This window comes from Pelmatolapia mariae, linkage group LG10_11 (assembly GCF_036321145.2).
Source record: "Pelmatolapia mariae isolate MD_Pm_ZW linkage group LG10_11, Pm_UMD_F_2, whole genome shotgun sequence".
NCBI classification, from domain to species: domain Eukaryota; kingdom Metazoa; phylum Chordata; class Actinopteri; order Cichliformes; family Cichlidae; genus Pelmatolapia; species Pelmatolapia mariae.
This window is the reverse complement of record NC_086236.1, coordinates 51985283-52004644: the sequence shown is the minus strand read 5'-3', so window position 1 is coordinate 52004644 and position 19362 is coordinate 51985283. Positions and strand designations below refer to the sequence as shown.

At 40.5% G+C, this 19362-nt stretch overlaps 1 protein-coding gene across 1 annotated transcript in view; it reads left to right on the top strand.

Annotated features, from left to right (window-relative positions):
- Positions 1-19362, top strand: part of LOC134635430 (furin-like protease kpc-1) — a 201651-nt gene that overhangs the window by 103782 nt on the left and 78507 nt on the right. Inside the window, exons 6-8 of the mRNA XM_063484815.1 lie at positions 14784-14821; positions 15445-15524; positions 16157-16245. Coding sequence (XP_063340885.1) covers positions 14784-14821; positions 15445-15524; positions 16157-16245 — 207 coding nt within the window. The remainder of the gene's footprint in view (positions 1-14783; positions 14822-15444; positions 15525-16156; positions 16246-19362) is intronic.

The following is a 19362-nucleotide window of genomic DNA, read 5'->3' as shown; positions in this document are numbered from 1 at the left end:
GAAGGCAAAGCTTTTCACGCGGTACAAAGCAGCTGTGAACAACAGGTAGTGTAGGAATCACTCTAATTAATAGATGCGCGGTACTTTAATGCCGTTCTTGCTTCAAACGTGGTCTTTACATTCCTTACACAGATTTAAATGGCTAGGGGTGACGAATTAGGTTGTTTTAGTCTTATTATTTGCATTATTCCCTCATTTCTTCATGTAAATAGATTGCTCTGCTGGTAAAAATCACAAAAGTGGCAAAAGAAACTGGTGTGATTCTGATGTCTCTTCTCACTGCAAAGACACGTTTTTTTCTCACCAAAGTAGCAACAACTCACTTTGCACGACTCGCTTTGAATTTTTCCCACCTGTTTGCGCCTCCGTCTTCCATGTGCTCTGCACAAAGTTTTTTTTTTTTAAATGGATCCCATAGAGTGACACTGAAAAACTAGTTCATGCATTTATTACTTCAAGGCTGGACTACAGTAATTCATTATTATCAGGTTGTCCTAAAAACTCCCTGAAAGCTTTCACTTGATCCAAAACACTGCAACAAACATACTAGGAAAGATAGACCGTATTTCTCCCATATTGGCTTCTGTTCTTTGGCTTCCTGTTAAATCCAGATTCAAATTTAACGTCATTCTCCTCACATTGACATTATAGTCAGCCCCTTATCTTATCTTAAAGATCTCATAGTACCATATCACCACTACAGAGCACTTTTGTCTCAGTCTGTTGGTTTACTTGTAGCTCCTAGGATATATCAATGTAGAATGGGAGGAAGTCTTTTAGCTTTCAGGCCCCTCCTCTGTGGAACCAGTTCCCAGCTTGGATTCAGGAGACAGACACCCTCACACATTTAAGATAAAGCTTAAAACTTTTCTTTTAGATAAAGTTTATAATCAGGCGTGGATCAGGGGACCCTGATCCGTTAGCTGCTGCATGCTTTGCATGATGCACAGTGTATTTTTCTGTTCAGTCACTATGTGTTTACACACCACTCTGCATTTAATCATTGCTTATTATTAAGCTCTGGCTCTCTTCCGCAGTGTGTTTTTGTCCAGTCTCCCTTCCCCCAGATAATTTCCCCACCAAAGTCATCTTATTCCTGGGGTTTTCTCTCTATTATTGTAGGGTCTTGCAATATAAGGCACCTCCAGGGTTGGCACTACAGAAATAAAACTGAATTGAATTAAATTGAATTGAATTGATCTGTGTTTAATTGAACTGAGCTTAACTGAAATGATGCTACCAGCCAGAATTTTACAAAAAAGAAAGCAAAATGGTAATCAACACACATTTTGTTCTGCTATGCAAAGATTAGGATTTAAACACGGTAAGATATGTATTTGATAGCATTAATTCTGCTCTCTGGTGTCATTTACCTATCATAGAAGAATAGCGTAGAAGTTTAATGTAAAAGAGTGCCTCAGATAATGGAAAATGATTTCAGTTAGTCTTTTATTCTTGTTTTTGAGGAACTTTATACTGTCATTCCTCCAGTGTTTTCCTCTTCTGGTGCTTTGCATCTCTTTGGTGGACACTTACATCACACACCTCTTCCACTTTGTTGCGTTTGTGTTATTGATACACTACCTTTTCCATCTCTGTAAGTTTTAGTAGGTTACGATGTAAATGGTCCTAAAACACACGGGCTATAAATATGACACCTAGTCATGGAGGTCAACAGTAAAACAAAATTCCTTATAAGGCCTGACACAGATAACAGCGGGAGATAAAGGAAACTCACTAAGGCTGATATGATCCTTTAATCCTCTACCCTCAGCTGTAGCCTTTGCCCCATAGCAAGGACAAAATCCCATTCCCCTTCTCTACCTTCCCGGTTTCTATCATCGTGATGACATCACCTGTGTGTATAAGCGTGTACTGTATGTGTTTGTTGCACAACCGCACTGCTTCTCTCGACTTACAGATAAAAAGGAGGCTGACTTCTGAGGGTCGTATGGTTTGTGTGAAGTCCTTTAAGCTGCTGACCTCCTCACTTTCAGATGAGACGCCTTTGGATTCTTTCACGCCGTCTTTCTTCTTTTCTTTCTCTTTCGCCTTTTGTTTCGAAAACAAGACTCAGACCGAGTATTGTGGAGGGTATTAAATGCCCCCTCGCTCTCCGTCTTTCTCTTTTGCTCTTTTTATCGCCTGCCTATCTCTCACTCTCTCTCACTGTCACCCATCTCACTAAACCAGGGTGACATGACCAGTCCTGGGTTGCTATGGTGACAGTCCCACTGGTACGGTGGCAGTGGCGCTGGCAGTGTGGAATGGGTCTGCGTGCGTGCCTGCAAGTGTGTAGCTCCGCGTTTCTGTTCTCAGGGGTGTGAGTTGTCAAGTGGCAACAGTGTGTGTAGTTATGCGTGTTGTCATCAACCACTGAGCGTGTGTATAGCCTCATGTTTGTGTGTAATTTATTTTATTTTTTAAATTTTTTTAGATGTGTGCGCGTGCAGGCGCGTTGCTTTGCGGCCTCCTGCAGATGTTCTCTGGCCCCAGTGCCTCCTGCCAGCTGCTCCGCCCCCCAAGAACACACACATACACACACACTCCTCTTAATTAAGAGCCCTGTGCCATGGTGGGCGACTCAACGGGGGCATGATGGCGCACACATCACAGACACTCACCAGAAGGGCTCAGCGTAGTGTGTCTATGAGCTGTTTTTTGTGTGGGTCGGTGTATGTGTGTGTGTGTGTGTGTGTGTGGGTAGATGATCCACCGGCGTTGCCCTTGAAGCCCTGTGGTCGTGATAGCGATGGTGGTGGTGGTAGGTAAACAAGCAGCTAATCAGGCCTATGTGTCTAATCCACACACTCCACCAGGCACCACAGGCAGGGATAGTGACACCGACAGACTTTCTCCTCATGTTCCACATGCAGTTTAGAGGCAGAGGAGGAGGAAACTGGGACAGCAGGAAGAGGAGGAGAAGCAGGGGTCACAGTCAGGATTTGGCTGGAGATTGGGGCGAGAGCGGAGGTGGAGTAGAAATTTTCAGATAGTTTAGATCAGGAGGTTGATCAGGAGAGGAGGAGGGAGAGCGGAGAGGCAACAGCATGTCAGTTGTGGTACTTGTGGCTTGTGGACTTCGGCTGAGATAGTATTTTATGAAACTGAACCAGTATAAATCCAGTTTAGAATATTATAAACAACTGCTGCTGTTGGATGAGAAGCCAGAAATAATCATTGTTTGTCAGGATTTTTGTTAAACATTAATCAAGCTAATCTAACATTAGCAGCAGGAATAAACTGACTTTTATATGTAATTATCAGAAAACAATTTAATTCAAGCTGTATACTACAAGCTTACTGAGCTTCAATAAGAACAGCCAGTGGCTTGGAGAGATCACATTAACTAGAAAACCAAAGTTTTTGAGGTAACAATAATTAGCTGGGTGAAAGAAAATGATGTGAGGCAGCTTCGGATGAGAAACCTGCTAGCAGTTGCTGCTTTTTTTTTTATATTGATCTTTTGCTACTAAAAAACCCCACCAGGGACATAAAGGCCTCTATGTAAGCTTCGTTAGCATCACAGCTAAAATAAAATCCAGGTATTTTGCTGACCCAGAAACCAAAATGGAACCTGGAAGTAGATTTGTGCGTGCATTGCACTAGTTTAAAACACTTTTTTACAATTATAAAATCTATTTATTTATTTCATGACACCTGTGCTGGTGCACAAGGTTCCAGCAAAAATAATGCACAAAAAAATATAAATAAGTAAATAAACATGTAAGGTTTAGTCTGAGTCAGGCTTTCCCAGAACAAAATTAAACATCGTCCTTCAGAGTTGTGAAATCATGCCTTGTGATAATATAAACTGCTGTGGAGTTTTTGGGACTCTAAGAAGTATTAAACATCACAGATCAGCTGCTCAAATGATTTTTGCTTAAGGAATTTCATTTTTCTGGTGGCTGAAAAGAGTTGAGTTGTGAAATATTGCTCCAGTCACAGAGAAGTACATGACCTCTAAACAGAAAACACTGCTTGCAATCTTGCTGTGTTTTTATTGCATCCAAGTCACATATGAAATCCTAACGTAAGCCTGATTAAAAATGTTACTTTTAATATTTGCACTTGATTTTTTTGTTTCTCATATTGTCCAGACTGCAAATGGCCTGTTTGGATGCCAGGAACTGGCAAATCAGTCCTTTTAAACACTGCTATAAGATAGTGTGACACTTAATTGGTATTTAACTGCTATTTCTTGTAGTGGGAGGAGCTACTGATTATATAGGTAGCAGTTGCAGTTAGGTATGGGCAAGTGAGGCTTTGTGGAACACTGAAATATTCAACAAGCAGTTGTAATTGTTGAAATTGTATCGAGGTTTTGGAGCAATCAGACATCTCCACGGCCACACTGGTAACGTCACTTTCTATGATGTTATTCTGTGTAACAGTGATACAGACCAATACGTGCAAACAAGGCTTCTTATTATTCCAGGCTATAAATAATTACGTTCAACATATATTTTGGAGAAATCACCATACAGCAAAGCAAGCTGTGACTGTAATGAGGTGTGTTTCAACAAATACTAGTTTCCCCCTGTTGTGTTAACATACATGAGGCTGTTTCAGTTGCTTAGTAATTTAGTGCAATGCACAATAAACCAATTTATGAACTAAAATGTGCCGGGGAAAGGCTGCTGTGTTTATTGTGACAACTATATATTGTAGGTTTTTTGGATTTGTGAATGTTGCCTGCTTCGTAGTCAGGCTAAGTGCAGGTCCCATTAGTTTTTGTCTAGTTTGTGGTGGAATTAAGTGCAAATGAATGTGGTTAAATATGCAGTTTTCTTTGGTCTTTGTGTTTGCTTGTTTTTTGTTTTTTTGTTTTTTTTGCAATTTACCTGCCCTGTCTTATAAAAAATCCTCAAAGTTTGGATGTATTTGGCGATTTTTACCTCTCAGCAGTAACTGCCGATGGGAAATTCTCATCACAGGCACACGGGTGGGCAGCGTGGACAGTTTGTGAACGCAATTACTGTGGAACTAGTCGATTTAGAGGCTTCATATTTATACCATAGGTGTATCTACTTAAAATCTTGGACAAATTTGAATTTCAGTGACCTTGACCTCAAGGTCAGAAGATTTCTGAAAATATTGTGAATGCATTAACCTGAGAACAAGGTGACGTAGGATTTTGAAATTGATATTATAGATGTATCTATTAGGAGACTGAGGGGTCATACTGCAGTTGCCAGTAATTTTTAGTTTGTGTGAATTTACAGAGTCAGCAGGTTTGCTCTACACACTATCAAACAGCCCTAGAAGCAGCAGGTAAGACAGCTGTTGAAGCGGGTAAAGTGCCGTTGGTATTTGCACCATACTTCGGGGGGTACAGCCTACTGCAGAATTGTTTTTGTTCTCTACTTTAATTATTGTTCTTAATTTGAGTCTTCTTCAGTTTGTCCAGATAATCTGCACTGCACTAATCCACTGCTGTGAAGAAAACAAGCATAAAAAAAGACCAGACCTGTTTAAAAGCCTTTTATTTCTGCCTCTACTGCTCAGAGGCTCACTTTACGATAAAGAGTAAATGACTTGGTTATGCCAGGGTAGTGCCTCTGTCAGAGCCAAACGGTTTACCAATAATACTTGATGTTTGATCACAGTCAAAGAGGTGAGCAACATGACGTCGTGTCTTTTACAGCTGCCACATGTGTGGGTTTTTTTCATTAAACTTCTCTGTTTATGCTTTAGAATGAAAGATGGAAGGTTGGCAACATCAGTTGGTAGTGAACGTCTTTCTATCTTTTCCTACCAATGCCTTCAAGTCCATAAATCAATTAATTTGCTTGAGGCAGACTGGTGGAACCTCACTTGTGTATTTTTTTACTTGCTTTGACTTTGCAGTCAAGTGATGATGTAATTATAATAAAGTGACCAAAAGAATCTTCGTTATTTAATTGATCTGCTACTTGTTTAACTGATGTATGTTTGACACTGTGCCCTCCGTCCTTCCTCTTTAGTGTTTGTCTTAGTTTCATCTAGATTTACCACTGCTGTAATGCTGCTCCTCATGTTCCTTATTATCGCTGTGATTTTCCCTCTGGTCTCCTTTAACTCATCTCTCTCTCCAGTGTTGCTTCTTTTTTTTTCTCCCCCCCTCTTCTTTCTCTCCCTCCTCTGCTCTGTCATCTCCTCTCCTCTTCTTCCTAACACACCCGGACACGAAAGAACACCGTGGATAGTTAATAATTCTCTAATTTCCGCTCTTCACGGTGTGTAGAAGGTGTCGCAGATAACCTGATTTATCAGACAGCTATTAGAATGTGAATCGGGGGGTATTAAAGCAATGGACATTAACGTGCACATTGTTTAAACAACGCCACGGGACTAATGGATTTCAAAATGAATTTGTCAACACCGTTCTCTGTGAATGTAATTAGTCAAATGAGATCAAAGCGGTGGAGGAGACCAGAGGAGGAGCTGGGAAGCAGTTTAAAGGAAGTCGTATATGCAGACGCTGCAGCAGGAAGCTATGGGGAATTCTCTCTCTGTGACTGTGATGTGTGTTGGGTATTGCTCATGGAGTAATGCGATTACCTGTAGATATGTTAAGTATGAGGGAAAAAAGCCCATTTTTACCCCGAGGGATCTCCACTTTATGAGGAATAGGCAACTTATTAGACAATCCAAATATCAAATCAAATATAGATTTAACTGCTGCCATGTCATTACATTCTGGCATTGACAGTCTGTATTGCTGCCAGTGTCTTTATTTCTTCTTTTCAGCATCACATCAAAATGAATGAATGAATGTGAAGCAGGTGGGATGATTATACTTGTCAGAAAAAGACAGCAAACAGGTCTGTGTATTAACATAACATTATAATCACAAGGCATGTGCGCTCACCACAGATCAACAAATCTTAAACTGTAAGGATGCTGTTATTCTTTCATTTTTTTATTTTATTTTATTTATTTTTTTGACTACATATTGCCCGATATACCTTATCTATGTGCTCCATCATCAGCGTGTCACACTTTTGCACTGGGTGTACATTTCCTGCCTACTTCAAACTATAGTTGATCTGTCCTACACACATAAAACCAAATTGTATTAATCTGAAGGTTAAATTACGTTTGCATTTTGTGCTCCTGTTTGAGTAACTAGAGGACTCTGGCATTTAATAAAAATACTAGAAATTATGTTTTTATGTGTGTGTGTTTTAACATAAACTGATAACTGAGCTGATTCTCTTCCACACAAGCTGTTTTAGCTTGCCCAGAGTAGCTGTACATATGCAAGCCGCTTTGCAACCCATATCTGCCCCAGTGCTGTATCCGCAATATCTGTCCTCACTGATGCCTGCATGTTTGTTTTGGGTCTTGCAGTGAGCCGTGCTGTTAAAGAATAGATGGAGCACAGGAAGGGTTTCAGAGGCAGGACATCATTGCTAGCATATGAAAATAAAATAATTTGCTTCTCTTTTCGAGACTTTGTAGTTGATTTTCCTGCTGTGTTCAAAACATGAAATTTTGCCATGCAGGGGATTGAAACAGCACTGATAACAAACAAACCGCAGCAACAAAAAAAATGTATTTTATCTGTGAGGGCAATTTCAAATGAAGATGTGCTTTAATGCAGAGTCACAAGGGGGATTTCATGCCTCAAAATGTAAGCTTCTTGTAAAATTAGATTAGATGCACGCTGGGATAGAGAAAACAGAAACCACTAAGATACTTGTTAACGGGCCACGCAGACTTTGGCACAGAAGTCTCCGGCAGTCACGATACAGCAAGTAAACAGTGGTGATGGCGCTTGAAATATCTGTTTGTTTCAACATAACTTACGTCGACTCGTTGCCTACAGAATTAAACGTCTTCCTTTTCTAGCTTCGCATTTTTATGTTGCGGCTCCACTGTATGTCTACCCTCTCCTGGATTGCTATCTCTGCATGTAGGCGTGTGGCACCGTTTGGATTTGCACTCGTTTTGAATAACAAGAAATTTCAAGTCCTGCAGTACCCACTGATTGACAGAAAATGTTTAACTTGCTGGTAAAAAAAAAAAAAATTGCTTATGAATTTCAGAAGTAATGTAAGAGCTGAGAGAAAAGCTGGAGCCCACACACCACAGAAAAACAAGGATATTTCTCTAAAGTGGAGATCTCCATTGAAGGAAGCGTTTCAGAATTGAACTTAAACCTCTGTGTCTGATTCCACCATGAGGGGAGAGCCGGCCGCTGAGCAGACATGGCGTTGGGTTGAGGTGGAGGTGGGCATGTGTGGAGGGGGTAAATCGGTACTGCTTGAATGCTAATATCCCACTTTAGAAGTCAACCCACCTCTCCATCCCCACATCTCCTTTGCTCTGTCCCTCTCTCTGCATCTTTCCCTCAACTCTGGTTGCTGTCAGTCTTCACTCATCGACCTTCTTTTTTTTCCATCCTTTTTTTGTCACCTCTCCCACTCCTCCCGACAATCTTCTCTCCTACTTCCCCACTCTCCTTCTTCTCTCCCTGCACTAGCCTGCTCCAGGTTTTCCATCACCCACGCTCCCTCTCTCCTCTTCCTTCTATCTGACTCTCCATCTTTCTCACTCATCAAACTCTGCCTTCTCCCCAAGATCTCTCTCGTTGCCACATTTTTAAAACTTTTTTAAACCTCTTTCTCTCTCTCTCTCATACACACACACACACACACACACACACACACACACACACACACACACACGCATTCTTGACAAAGCCAGCTAATTACAGGCAAGTGTCCACTCCAGCCCTTCTTAAATACCGAGCTGATTAATGAGACGGAGGTGGAGGGCCAGGAAGTCTCACCCTTTGTGGGTGGTGGATACACACCCCTGTCTCTAAGCAGTTCTCTCTCTCACACACATGCACACATGCACGTACTGTACACACCTTTCCTTTTTTCTTTCACAGTCACATATGCAAATCATCAGCCATGTGAAGCTTCCTTACAGAAATATTGATATCAAAATTTTATGGCTTATCTCCTCCCTCGTGTGCTTTAACCTCTCCCCTTCTCCATCTTCATGTCTTTGTGGCAGCCCACTGACTTCTGTTGGGTTTTTTTTGTTTTGGGGGGGTGTAACAACTCCGACAGAGAAGAGCTAAGAAGCGAGAAACAGACAAAGTGTGAAGGGGATGGAGGGGGGGTCAGGTGTAGCTGGGGCCTCCTCTGAAGTCATGTCGGCTCATTTTCTCTGCGGCGGCTCAGGCACGACTCACTGTCGGCTCAAAATGGCCTCCGACACATCTCGATGTCTGATTTGTGTGTGTGTTTGACCCTGAGGACCGATGTGAATTCTGCAGGAGCAAGGAGATGGAGTGCAGCTGCTGCTGCTGCTGAATGCTGACACATGTGCAGAGCTGAAAAAAAAAAGCACACACACATACACGCACGCACAGTCACAATCTCGACTGGGTCAGTCAGGTTCAAAGCATTTGTATTCATGGAAGGTTTTGCATTGGCTCCACCACCTACAGTGTTCCATCTAACTGTGGGACGTGGCTTTTTACTTTCGCACTCAGAAGACCTTGGACTGTGTTGGAGTGTGTTTATGGCTGTATTTATGGCAGTATGGTGCTACCTGAGTGAATACACCTGGCTGAATGCATTTTTCCACTTGGATCATCCTTGAAAATACTTGAGGGCGTGTGTTTTGACGCTTAAATTGACCCCCCTGACACACCAACTTATGGTGTACGTGTCTCAATCTCTCGCCTAATACACCTCTGTCCCCTGCACAATCAGATACCTCCATGTACATTCACACGTGCTTAGCTCTATTATCTCGTACTAAACTGTATAAAATCCAGCATAAAGACAAACTGACTGAACACAAATTACAAGTTGTTAACACTATAATTGTATGTACTAAGGTAAAATTGGTATTTAATTTCACCTGGGCCTTTGTGAAACTTTATAAATTCCATTGTCCCTAGCAAGTGGGCTGGAGACAGCAAGATCTGATTACCAGTCCTGCTCTGTAAAATCATTACTAAAATAGGACAGAGGGATGAAGTTGGCTAAAATGTCTCAGCAGTAGCACAGTGAGCCAAAAGAAATTTCAGAAGACATCAGGATGAATGTGCTTGAAAAACATCATCCTGTGAAGGCTTACAAAGAAATTTCTAATGCTCCGGGAGTCCTCAGAGCACCCGTGATGGAGCTTATGTACAAATAGAGAAAACTAGAAAAAATGAACCGTGACGTGTTCAACCATCCAAAATAACTCCAAGGAAAATATCCAATGATCAACACTATCCAAAATAACACAGAAGCACTGTTGAACTGTTGAACTGCAACTGGGTTACAAAGGAAAATAATAAGAGTAAGTTGACCTCTGAATCACTCAAAATGAATACAATTTAAGTTCTGGAATTATTAGTAAAATGTGGACCTGAGCCTCTTTGAGATCCATTTGGTATTTGGTGCTTTTTACTTTACAAACTCGAGTTTGCTTTTCACACAGAATGTCTCTATTGAAATTATGTTTGATGATTTGGTACAGTGGTGTGTGAGGCAATCATAATTGGAGATTATTCATCCGAATTTCAGGAGCGGGACCATGCCTCCAAACACGCTCCTTCCGGTTGTCATGTATATAGGTTCCCCCAGTTCTGCAAGCTGTTCATTCCCGTTTACGTGCCCCACCCTCCCTCCCTCCTTGTTCTCAACTCTTTAACTTCTTCATTTCTATTTAGTGCATGGGGATCTGCCAGGCCCGGGAGCGATCGCCAGTCCACTTCGAGGCCTTCCCCAAACCTCAGCTCAATTCATGTCAAAGCTTTCATTTTTACCTACTAAAACACTGTCAAACCTAAAATGAGGACGTGGGCCCAGCTAGTGAAATAGTAAAGTCAATTTAGCCCAGATACAGGTTTCCAAGATAACAGTAGTTAGCCAGTTATTTCATGCTATTGTAGCTTTTTTTTAAAAGATAAGACAAATGTGTTTAATTGAAGGTCACATTTACTTACAAACTCTCTCTGGCTACCTAGTTAGCATGACAAATAACTGATGTGACTGCTGTGCTGATGTGTTCACAAGCACAAAAGCCTTAGCTGAGAAGTTAGGCAGGAACAGGCCATTCTGCATCTTATTGCACTGATATTAGCCATTAGTTATTATTACAATTTATAAAACTTGTTAAATACTTGTCAATTATTCTAACTTGATGCTAGCAAGAAGCTACCACCACCCGACCTTCTCAACTTGTGAGCTAAACTGGTGCCCTCCAGTCTATATTTTTAATACTATTTTATTTGTAAGGCTCTTCAAACTATCATCTTATATACATGCCTGTTATATGCCAAAATATCATACCACATCCTATTAATGAGGGAGTCATGCACCTGTAATTATGATAGTCACACATACTCTAAGTAGGGTTTAGGTGGAGATTTTATAGTTCCAGTCATTTTCCCCCTCACCCCCTCCTCCCTTCGTCCTTTCCTCACTTGTTACTTTGTTCCCCCCTGAACAGCTTGACATTAATTCCCAAAGATATCTCCATCACAAACTTGCTGAAGTGATGGTGTCAGCCTTTAAATGCTGACGTGACTCGATGCGATTGTTTTTTTGCAAGTTCCTGACACGCAGGCAGAATCTCAGGAACATGCATGAATGCACACCAAGGAGTCTCTCTTATTATTGAGATGAAACAAATATGAACTCTTAATAAAACAAGCTCTGTTGCCTCCTGCAGAAAAGTCATTCTACAGCTTCAATTTCCTATTCTGAGCTGAGCGGACCAACACGTGGTGTTCAGAGATGTTCTGCTGCATAAATATAACGAGTGGTTATTTGAGTTCTTGTTTCCTATCAGTTCAAAGCAGTCTGGCTATTTTCCATTTTCACCTGGAGAACTGCTGCTCTCTTCTCTGACCATAGTCATGGTTATATAGATCAGTGGTTTCTGAGTTCTTTCAGCATATTTTGGTGCTTTTTAAATTATCAGTAGCATCTTAAAGCATTAAAGCTCCTAGATTCTGAGCTTTAAAGTTGATCAGTTTGAGCAGAAGCTAAGTTAGATTCTCCTGATTTCACTGGTGATGAAATTTAGGGAATTGAGACAAAAAAATAGCATGATGTGGGTTTACTGAGAAAAACAAACTCATAGCTCTTTAATTCTATCTGATGATATTTTATTGGACCATAGTATTACTGAACACACATTAAACTTTAAATCAGCAATAACCTCCTCAGCATCATCTCTTGGCCTTGTTTTCAGTGTGGAAAGCCAAATTGGCTCAGGCAAGAGGAAAGTCTGCCAGGGAGATCTTTCTCTTGTTCTCATGAGGTTGAAAAAAAATAATCACATATGTTTTATTTATATATATTTTTCTGTTTTGTGATTGTTCCGTGTCACCTTGTTCAACAATTCACAAACTGTGGTTAGAAATAGTTTGACAAAACAATCCTAACTCAGGAAAGAATTTTAATAAATGACATTTCTTAGTTTTCCTTTTTTTCTTCACTTTGGTTCTCACAGAAGACTTAGTGCACTGTACCTGGAGTGTATTTTTTAGCCAACAAACAAACAAACAAACACATAATGAAGGTTTTTCTGGGTAAAACCTGAAATGAAACTGGCTCCAAGTTTTGCTTTTGCATGTCATTAGTCTGAAAGTGAAATGCAGTATGCAGTATTTCTGGATTGGCAGTTCTAGTCAAATAAATGGCTCTAGCCCAGTATTTGATTCCTATTGTCTCTGTCTCTTGGCTTTTAGCAAGGTCTTGGTTTGAGGTGAAACTCATTTGTGGCAATTGAAAAGTAGCGCACAGGGGAGAATAAAGAATCAGTGCTTATGTATGGGATGTAGCAGGTTGACCTGGCACGGCATGGCTCAGCATGGCACAGTATGGCAGGCTCCAATGAGGCTTCACCCTCCCAAGGCTCCATCCCGCCTGAGCTCAACACAATCAGGCCTCCACAGTGAGACCGACTGCAGGTTACCATGACAACCCGGAGGCACTGCCTGCATGGGACAAAGGCTGGCAGGTCCTGTGTGTGTGTGTGTGTGTGTGTGTGTGTGTGTGTGTGTGTGTGTGTGTGTGTGTGTGTGTGTGTGTGTGTGTGTGTGTGTGTGTGTGTGTGATTGAGAGACAGAGTGAGTGATGTGTGGCAGAGCAGGCGCGGCCCTCCTGGGGCCCTCATTCGTTTGTCTCTCGCTGAGACCACAGGAGCCCTGATGCTGCAGAGATGGAGGTGGTGGCGGTGGATGGGGTGGGAGAAGAGGAGGGGCGATGGGAGGGGGCAAGCCAGCGAAAAGCAACTGATGTTGAGAGACGATGATGAAAAGATGCAAAGAAAGGTGTAGTGTAAGAGGAAAGAATAAGAAATCAAAAGAACGGCAGTACAAACGGATTTGGTGGATTGGATTGTTCTGCGCCCAGTCACTCGTTCACTCATTCATCAATCATGTGCGAAGCTTCGTCGTACAAAACACGGGTCTTGACAAAAGTTGATTTTAAAAAATGGACTTCACCACTACACTCTGGCAAATTAATTGCACCAATTAGTGGAGCACTCAAAATTCAAAATTTTAATAACCTGTCTACCACACAGCAAGTTGCAATGACTTGAAACAGCACTGCTTTACAGAATGTAATAAAATGAAAAGTGCACTTATCCAATGCACCAGGCATTAAAAATGAGGAAGCGATCTCTTTAAGCATATTGGGCTTGATCATTAATTGTCTCAGTTCCTGACGCACATCTGCTCTCTGCCTTGTATTCATTGAATTTTCCTCTACATTTTGGAATTTGATATTTTCATATAAACACCATTAAGTGGACTTTCACTTGTTAACCTCAGAGGGTCAGAGTAAAATGTGTTCTGTCTATGCAGCTCCGGCATACAGTCTGTGCCCACCACTCTGTATAAGTGAGCTCAGAGACAGGAACTATGTTAACTTTGGAGATGACTCAGTTGATGTCAGTCTGCTTCTTAGAAATGAGTCATCACATGAGTTTGTGTTCTGAACATAGAGCTTGTATAGACAAGGAGAAACATCACCTTTGCCTTCTCAGACCTTCACTGAAGTACAGAAAATAAGAAGTGTTAAGAATCACAGGATACAGTCATTGTAATAAGAAAGTGCAACCTCTTTTATTTAGGACACAGCAAAAAAATTGATTTGAAAATAATCTGGTTATTGGTAAGTTCTATAATTTTTTTCAATAGAACCTCAGATGAATAACGTTGACATGTTACACCATGTCATAATTTAACAGTGTGTGAGTTAACAATTATTTGGTTACATCCAGGTGCTGCCTAATCAAATGCACTGATTAACTATGTGATCATCTCTGTAAAAGCAGATGTTTTGGCAGTTTGCTGGTCTGAAACATTCGTGTGTTTTCACACGATGCCAAGGAGCAGAACTGAAAACAACGATCCCACTCACAGCAGCACATCTACAACAGAATGGTTGGGGGGGGGAGAAACAAGGTGTTGCAATGGCCCAGTCAGAGTCCAGAGCTCAACCTGATTGAAATGTTGTGGCAGGACCTTAAGAGACCTTTGTAGAAAAACAAATGCCTGCAAAGCCTTTTGTTAAATAAATAAATGAAATAAATGAAAATAAACGAGAAGATGTACATCACCACAGATGAACATCTTGTTTACATATGTAAATCCTTAGTATTGACAGAGGGCGCACGTTCTTTTTGACATGACTGTAAGTACCATGATATTGACTGACTGAGAAATTGAGGTCTGTGCTGATCCAATATAAGAAATACACTTTTAACCAGAAACATTACATGCAAAACTAAATCCATCATATTTTTTCTGTTTTCTTTTCCAGGTTTAGATCACACAAACAAGGACCTAAAGAAAAACTTTGTGAGTAAACTCAAAATCAATGTGCCTTAAATGAATTTGAGCATTATCTTAGAGGCTTTTCTCTTAGCTAGCGTTGCTTCTCTGTTTGTTAAAAGATGAGACAATAAAAGTTTCATATAGTTATAAAGCTGCGAGGCTGGTGTTACACTGGCTGGCCATAAAGCATATGTGAAGTGGCAGCGTTGTTTGCTCCTGCCTTGTCATTTATAATCCTATAGGCAGTTTGAAGCGTGCAGGCCAACTTGTACTTTGTCTCAGCAGATTGTCTGGCATGGATAAGCCTGGCTGCAGAGAGAGAGAGGGAGATACATAATTGCTCTTGTACAGTCTGCTGCCAAGACATCCTCCTCCCGTTATGCCTATATACACTGGCAAACAAGTCATTCAAACATGTTCACTTTTATGACACACACACATAAACCACACCGACACGCAGCAGCATCTCCTCAGTGACAGTGATTGCCGTCAGTCAGAAGAAAAATGTTGACAGTCTAATTCAAGTGCCACTATCGAGAGTTTTTTATGGGATTGCTTCATTTCCTGTCATGTCATCCTGATGTTTTGTGTTGAGGGTTATGCTGTCGTACACTACTCCGCATTTGTTTTCTGTCTCGCTTTTCCAGGAGGCCCGTGCCAGTTTTGACCTGCGTGCATCACACGGTCTGTCTCACGATCCCATGCCTGTCAGAAATGAGGAGAATAGGTAATGATTCCTGTCCTTTTACTCTTTCCTCTAGATATCCGATCCCTATATTTCTCCCTTCCAAAACCAGGAAACTGATTAAACATCGTGTATAGTGGCCCTAACGTGAGACGCAAACATTCAAGCTAAGCAACCCAGCCAATTCTTGGACCTAAAACTAGCTTAACTGGCTGCAACAAGCGACAGCTGTCCTCGCACAGAGAAAGAATCAGTGGACGTTGGTTAAAATGTGAGAATCTTGAGTTTGCCTGTCTGAAATCAGAGATCTATCATGTTACATTGGAAGCCTGCTGCTGTAATTTCATGAAAAAGCTTAACTGATTAACTGTAGCTCAAGACATGATATCAAGGTCAATTTCTTTTTTTGCTAATTAAAGATTTCAAAACTAAATCGTTGCACGTGTCTGGTGTCAACCTACAACATATTACCTGTGTTTTTCATGCTTTGATTATTGGAGGTGAGACTTCCTGTATCTTAGTGTTCTTTTCTGACAATGTGAGCCAATCATATTGAGGAGATGCCATAATTACTGCGTGTGCTCAGGTTAAAACACCCCCCAAAAAAGAAAACGCTCATCTCAGCTTATTTAGTCTCTGTATGTGGCTAACATCTTATTCCCCCTCTGTCTCAGTCACGGTACCCATTGTGCAGGGGAAGTTGCCATGGAGGCCAACAACTCCTACTGTGGTGTGGGCATCGCCTTCAATGCCAGGATTGGAGGTGAGGAAAACAATACAGCCTTAAAAAGACCGTAGGAGGCAATGCATTGTGGGTGTGCTGCACTGGCCAAAATGAGGACATGGCATAAGAAGCAGTTTTAAAACACTTGTTATACTACATTGGTGCTATATTATTATTATTATTATTAATAATAATATTATTCATTTACTTGATGAAAAATGCATGCTTTGTGACTTTAGGACAGCTGTGCAGCTCTATTGGTAAAGACAGAAGAAAGGGTTTTTTAGTGGTGCTCAGTATACCTTTGGGGATTGACAGTAGGGCCAGCACCTTATCTAGCAGAAATCTATTCATTTCTGACCAATTATGAAACCCTAGTTTTTACAAAAAAAGAGGAAAGGAAACCGAAATAATTTTAGCACAATACTGTGATTTTTCTTTGCCTGTGGTTAAAACCTCTTTGGAGGAAAAACCCTGCATGCATAATACATCTGCTCTAACTTTACAAGGTCTCACTTACTTTATTATAAAATGATAAATAATTCAAACTCACCTTTACCGGCAGAAATTCGAAAGTAACAAATATTCCAAAAACCAAAATACCACTCCCACATCCACATGCTGAATTATTTTTGAGAGAAAAGAAAAATGCATTTTTCTGTCGTTTTACTCAGCATCATTTCCAGATGTCTCTGGAAATGATGCTGAGTAAAACGGTTGATTTTATGTTTGGTTTAGGTGAAAATTAAAATGTCGAGCTATAAGCAGAAACACTGTAAAATGTGGCAGAAAATCACAGGAAATCGTGCCAAATTTTCACACTGAAGTTTTCCTTGTCGGTATAAATTTTCAACGCCTGTGTATATATTTACAGTGAACATGGCTTTAGGTTTATGCAAATACAGGTCACTACATATTGACTGGCTGCTATTCAGGCATGCTGCCCCTATTTAACAGCTCATTTTTTAGTGTAATGGCTTTTTTAGTGTTGGTAGTAACATCGGAAAAGGATGAATGAACTGAATACATAAGTTCGCCATTTTCCCATTGTGAAATCAAAGATTTTTACAGGTTTTACCAAGAGTGCTGTAACCCACAAGTTAATGAGGAGTACATAATGTGTTTGAATAAGAACACTTCCTGCAGCTCTCAGATCCTAAATGACTCAAACTGAGTTTAATGCAGCGATGGCATCAGCACGAAATAGAGAAAATGAGAAGAGGAATCCTTCAGTTGAACTCTGGCATTTGAACTCTGCTCTGTGATCTTTAATCTCTGACCCGTCCTCGTTTGTCACAGGCAGATGAGCGTCTCATGCAAAAAAGAGAGCGAAAGAAAAACAGTTTGACGGATCGAGAGCACGAATTTCTTCCCACAGTTAGATTCAATTTTGCCTTGTTGGTTCCATTTTATTCTGACTCATAAACAGTCTGTATGGCACACAGGAGACGAAGGGGCAAGACCTGCATGAAAGATGCATGTTTTGACTTGAGCTGTCACACAGCTGACTAAGTGAAGTTCTTTGCCTCTGTTTGTTGTGTTTGTATTGACGATTTGTGTTCTTGTTTTTCATCACAGTCACCACACAAACTTTTCAAAACCTTAAAAAATGTTCATTATTCCATCTGAAAACATGTATTTTTCATGTAAACTGACTGTACATGCAATAATAGATGCTAAGTTAAATACATGTGGTTATTGCTGTGCCTCTCCAACGACCTAATTCTGAAAAGTTGCTTCGTCAGATATCCCAGCTCTTGATCATTTTAACATCTCAGCACAGAAACAGACTCCATTTTTTTAATGTAAAAAACAACTCTTTAATTCTAGCCAGGTCTAATAAATAAGAAGGAGACTTTTTTTTCTGTAAACCTTCCTTTACTCCACTGTCTCTACTCGCTGCCATCTAATGACAGCAGTCTTTTGTTCCATCCACAGTCTCTAATTGGAGTGATGTTGTCAAGCTACAATTACAAAGGACACATCCACTGTTTAGAATTTATTCAACAAGCAGCAGAAACCTAAATGCACATCTGACTTGTGGTTTGGATTAATTACTGTATAGTTTCTACTGCAAATCAAAAAGAGGTTTTTGACACTGAAAGAAATCACACATTTAATGCAATTAATATTTTTCTCTATCGCTTTCTTTCACAATGTCTGACCCTGTCACTTCAACTGGCCATATTAGGGATTTGAGTTCTCCAAATTTAATTACATCACAGGTAGACAGTAGCTGTGATGACCAACATAACAGGAGAGAGATTATTTGAAGTATTATTTCAAACATGACATTTATTTTCAAATCCCCATCCATCCATCCATCTTCTTAACCCATTATCAAATTGTTGAATAAAATTTATACTTATTTTTGAAAGCTGCCATTCTCAGTAAAAAAAAAAAAAAAAAAGATTAATTATGTTTTTTTCGCACAAATAGAGATTAGCTGGTGAGCATTTACTTGCTAAAAGTGAGACATGCAGGAACTAAAAAGATGGTCAATACTGGATTTAGATTCAAGATGTACATAAATATTAATGTGAGTCTTTATCTTTATCAGCTTAAAATGTTACGATACACTATTTAAATGGTAGTTAAAAAATATATCAGTGATTCCAGTCCTAAATGAGACCTACCCCCACATAAATGTACTCCAGTTTTGCGATCAGAAATCTTAAAACAGTTGATAAGCTGTGCAGTCCTGACACTCTGTTGGTGTTAGAGGCATCTCGGAGAACAAGTCTTCCTGCTTTAGGCTCCTGTCCACTCGCTCTCCATTGCCTTGCCATGTGGTTTTGCTTCTTCGTGAAAGCTGCTGCAGCCTGAACCTCAGTCCACTTTCCAGTAGCAGATTTACTGAATGTTGGGTAAAGTGAAGTAATCCATAGTTTCACCCTGTAGGTTGTATATACTGGGATGTTTTTGGCTGCTTTTCTCAGCTTTGATAGCATGCTAACTTGGAGTGACACCACCCAGGGTCCCTCGGGGCAAATGGAAGAAAGATCTCACTCTCACTGTAGCTTCTCTGTCCACTGACATTACATTATAACAGTGCATGGCTGCTGCAGACACAGTTGCTCTGCAAGTACTGAGCTTCACTAACTCTTATTTCACAGTTAAACTGATGAAGTAACTTCTTTTAAGACACCAAAAGTT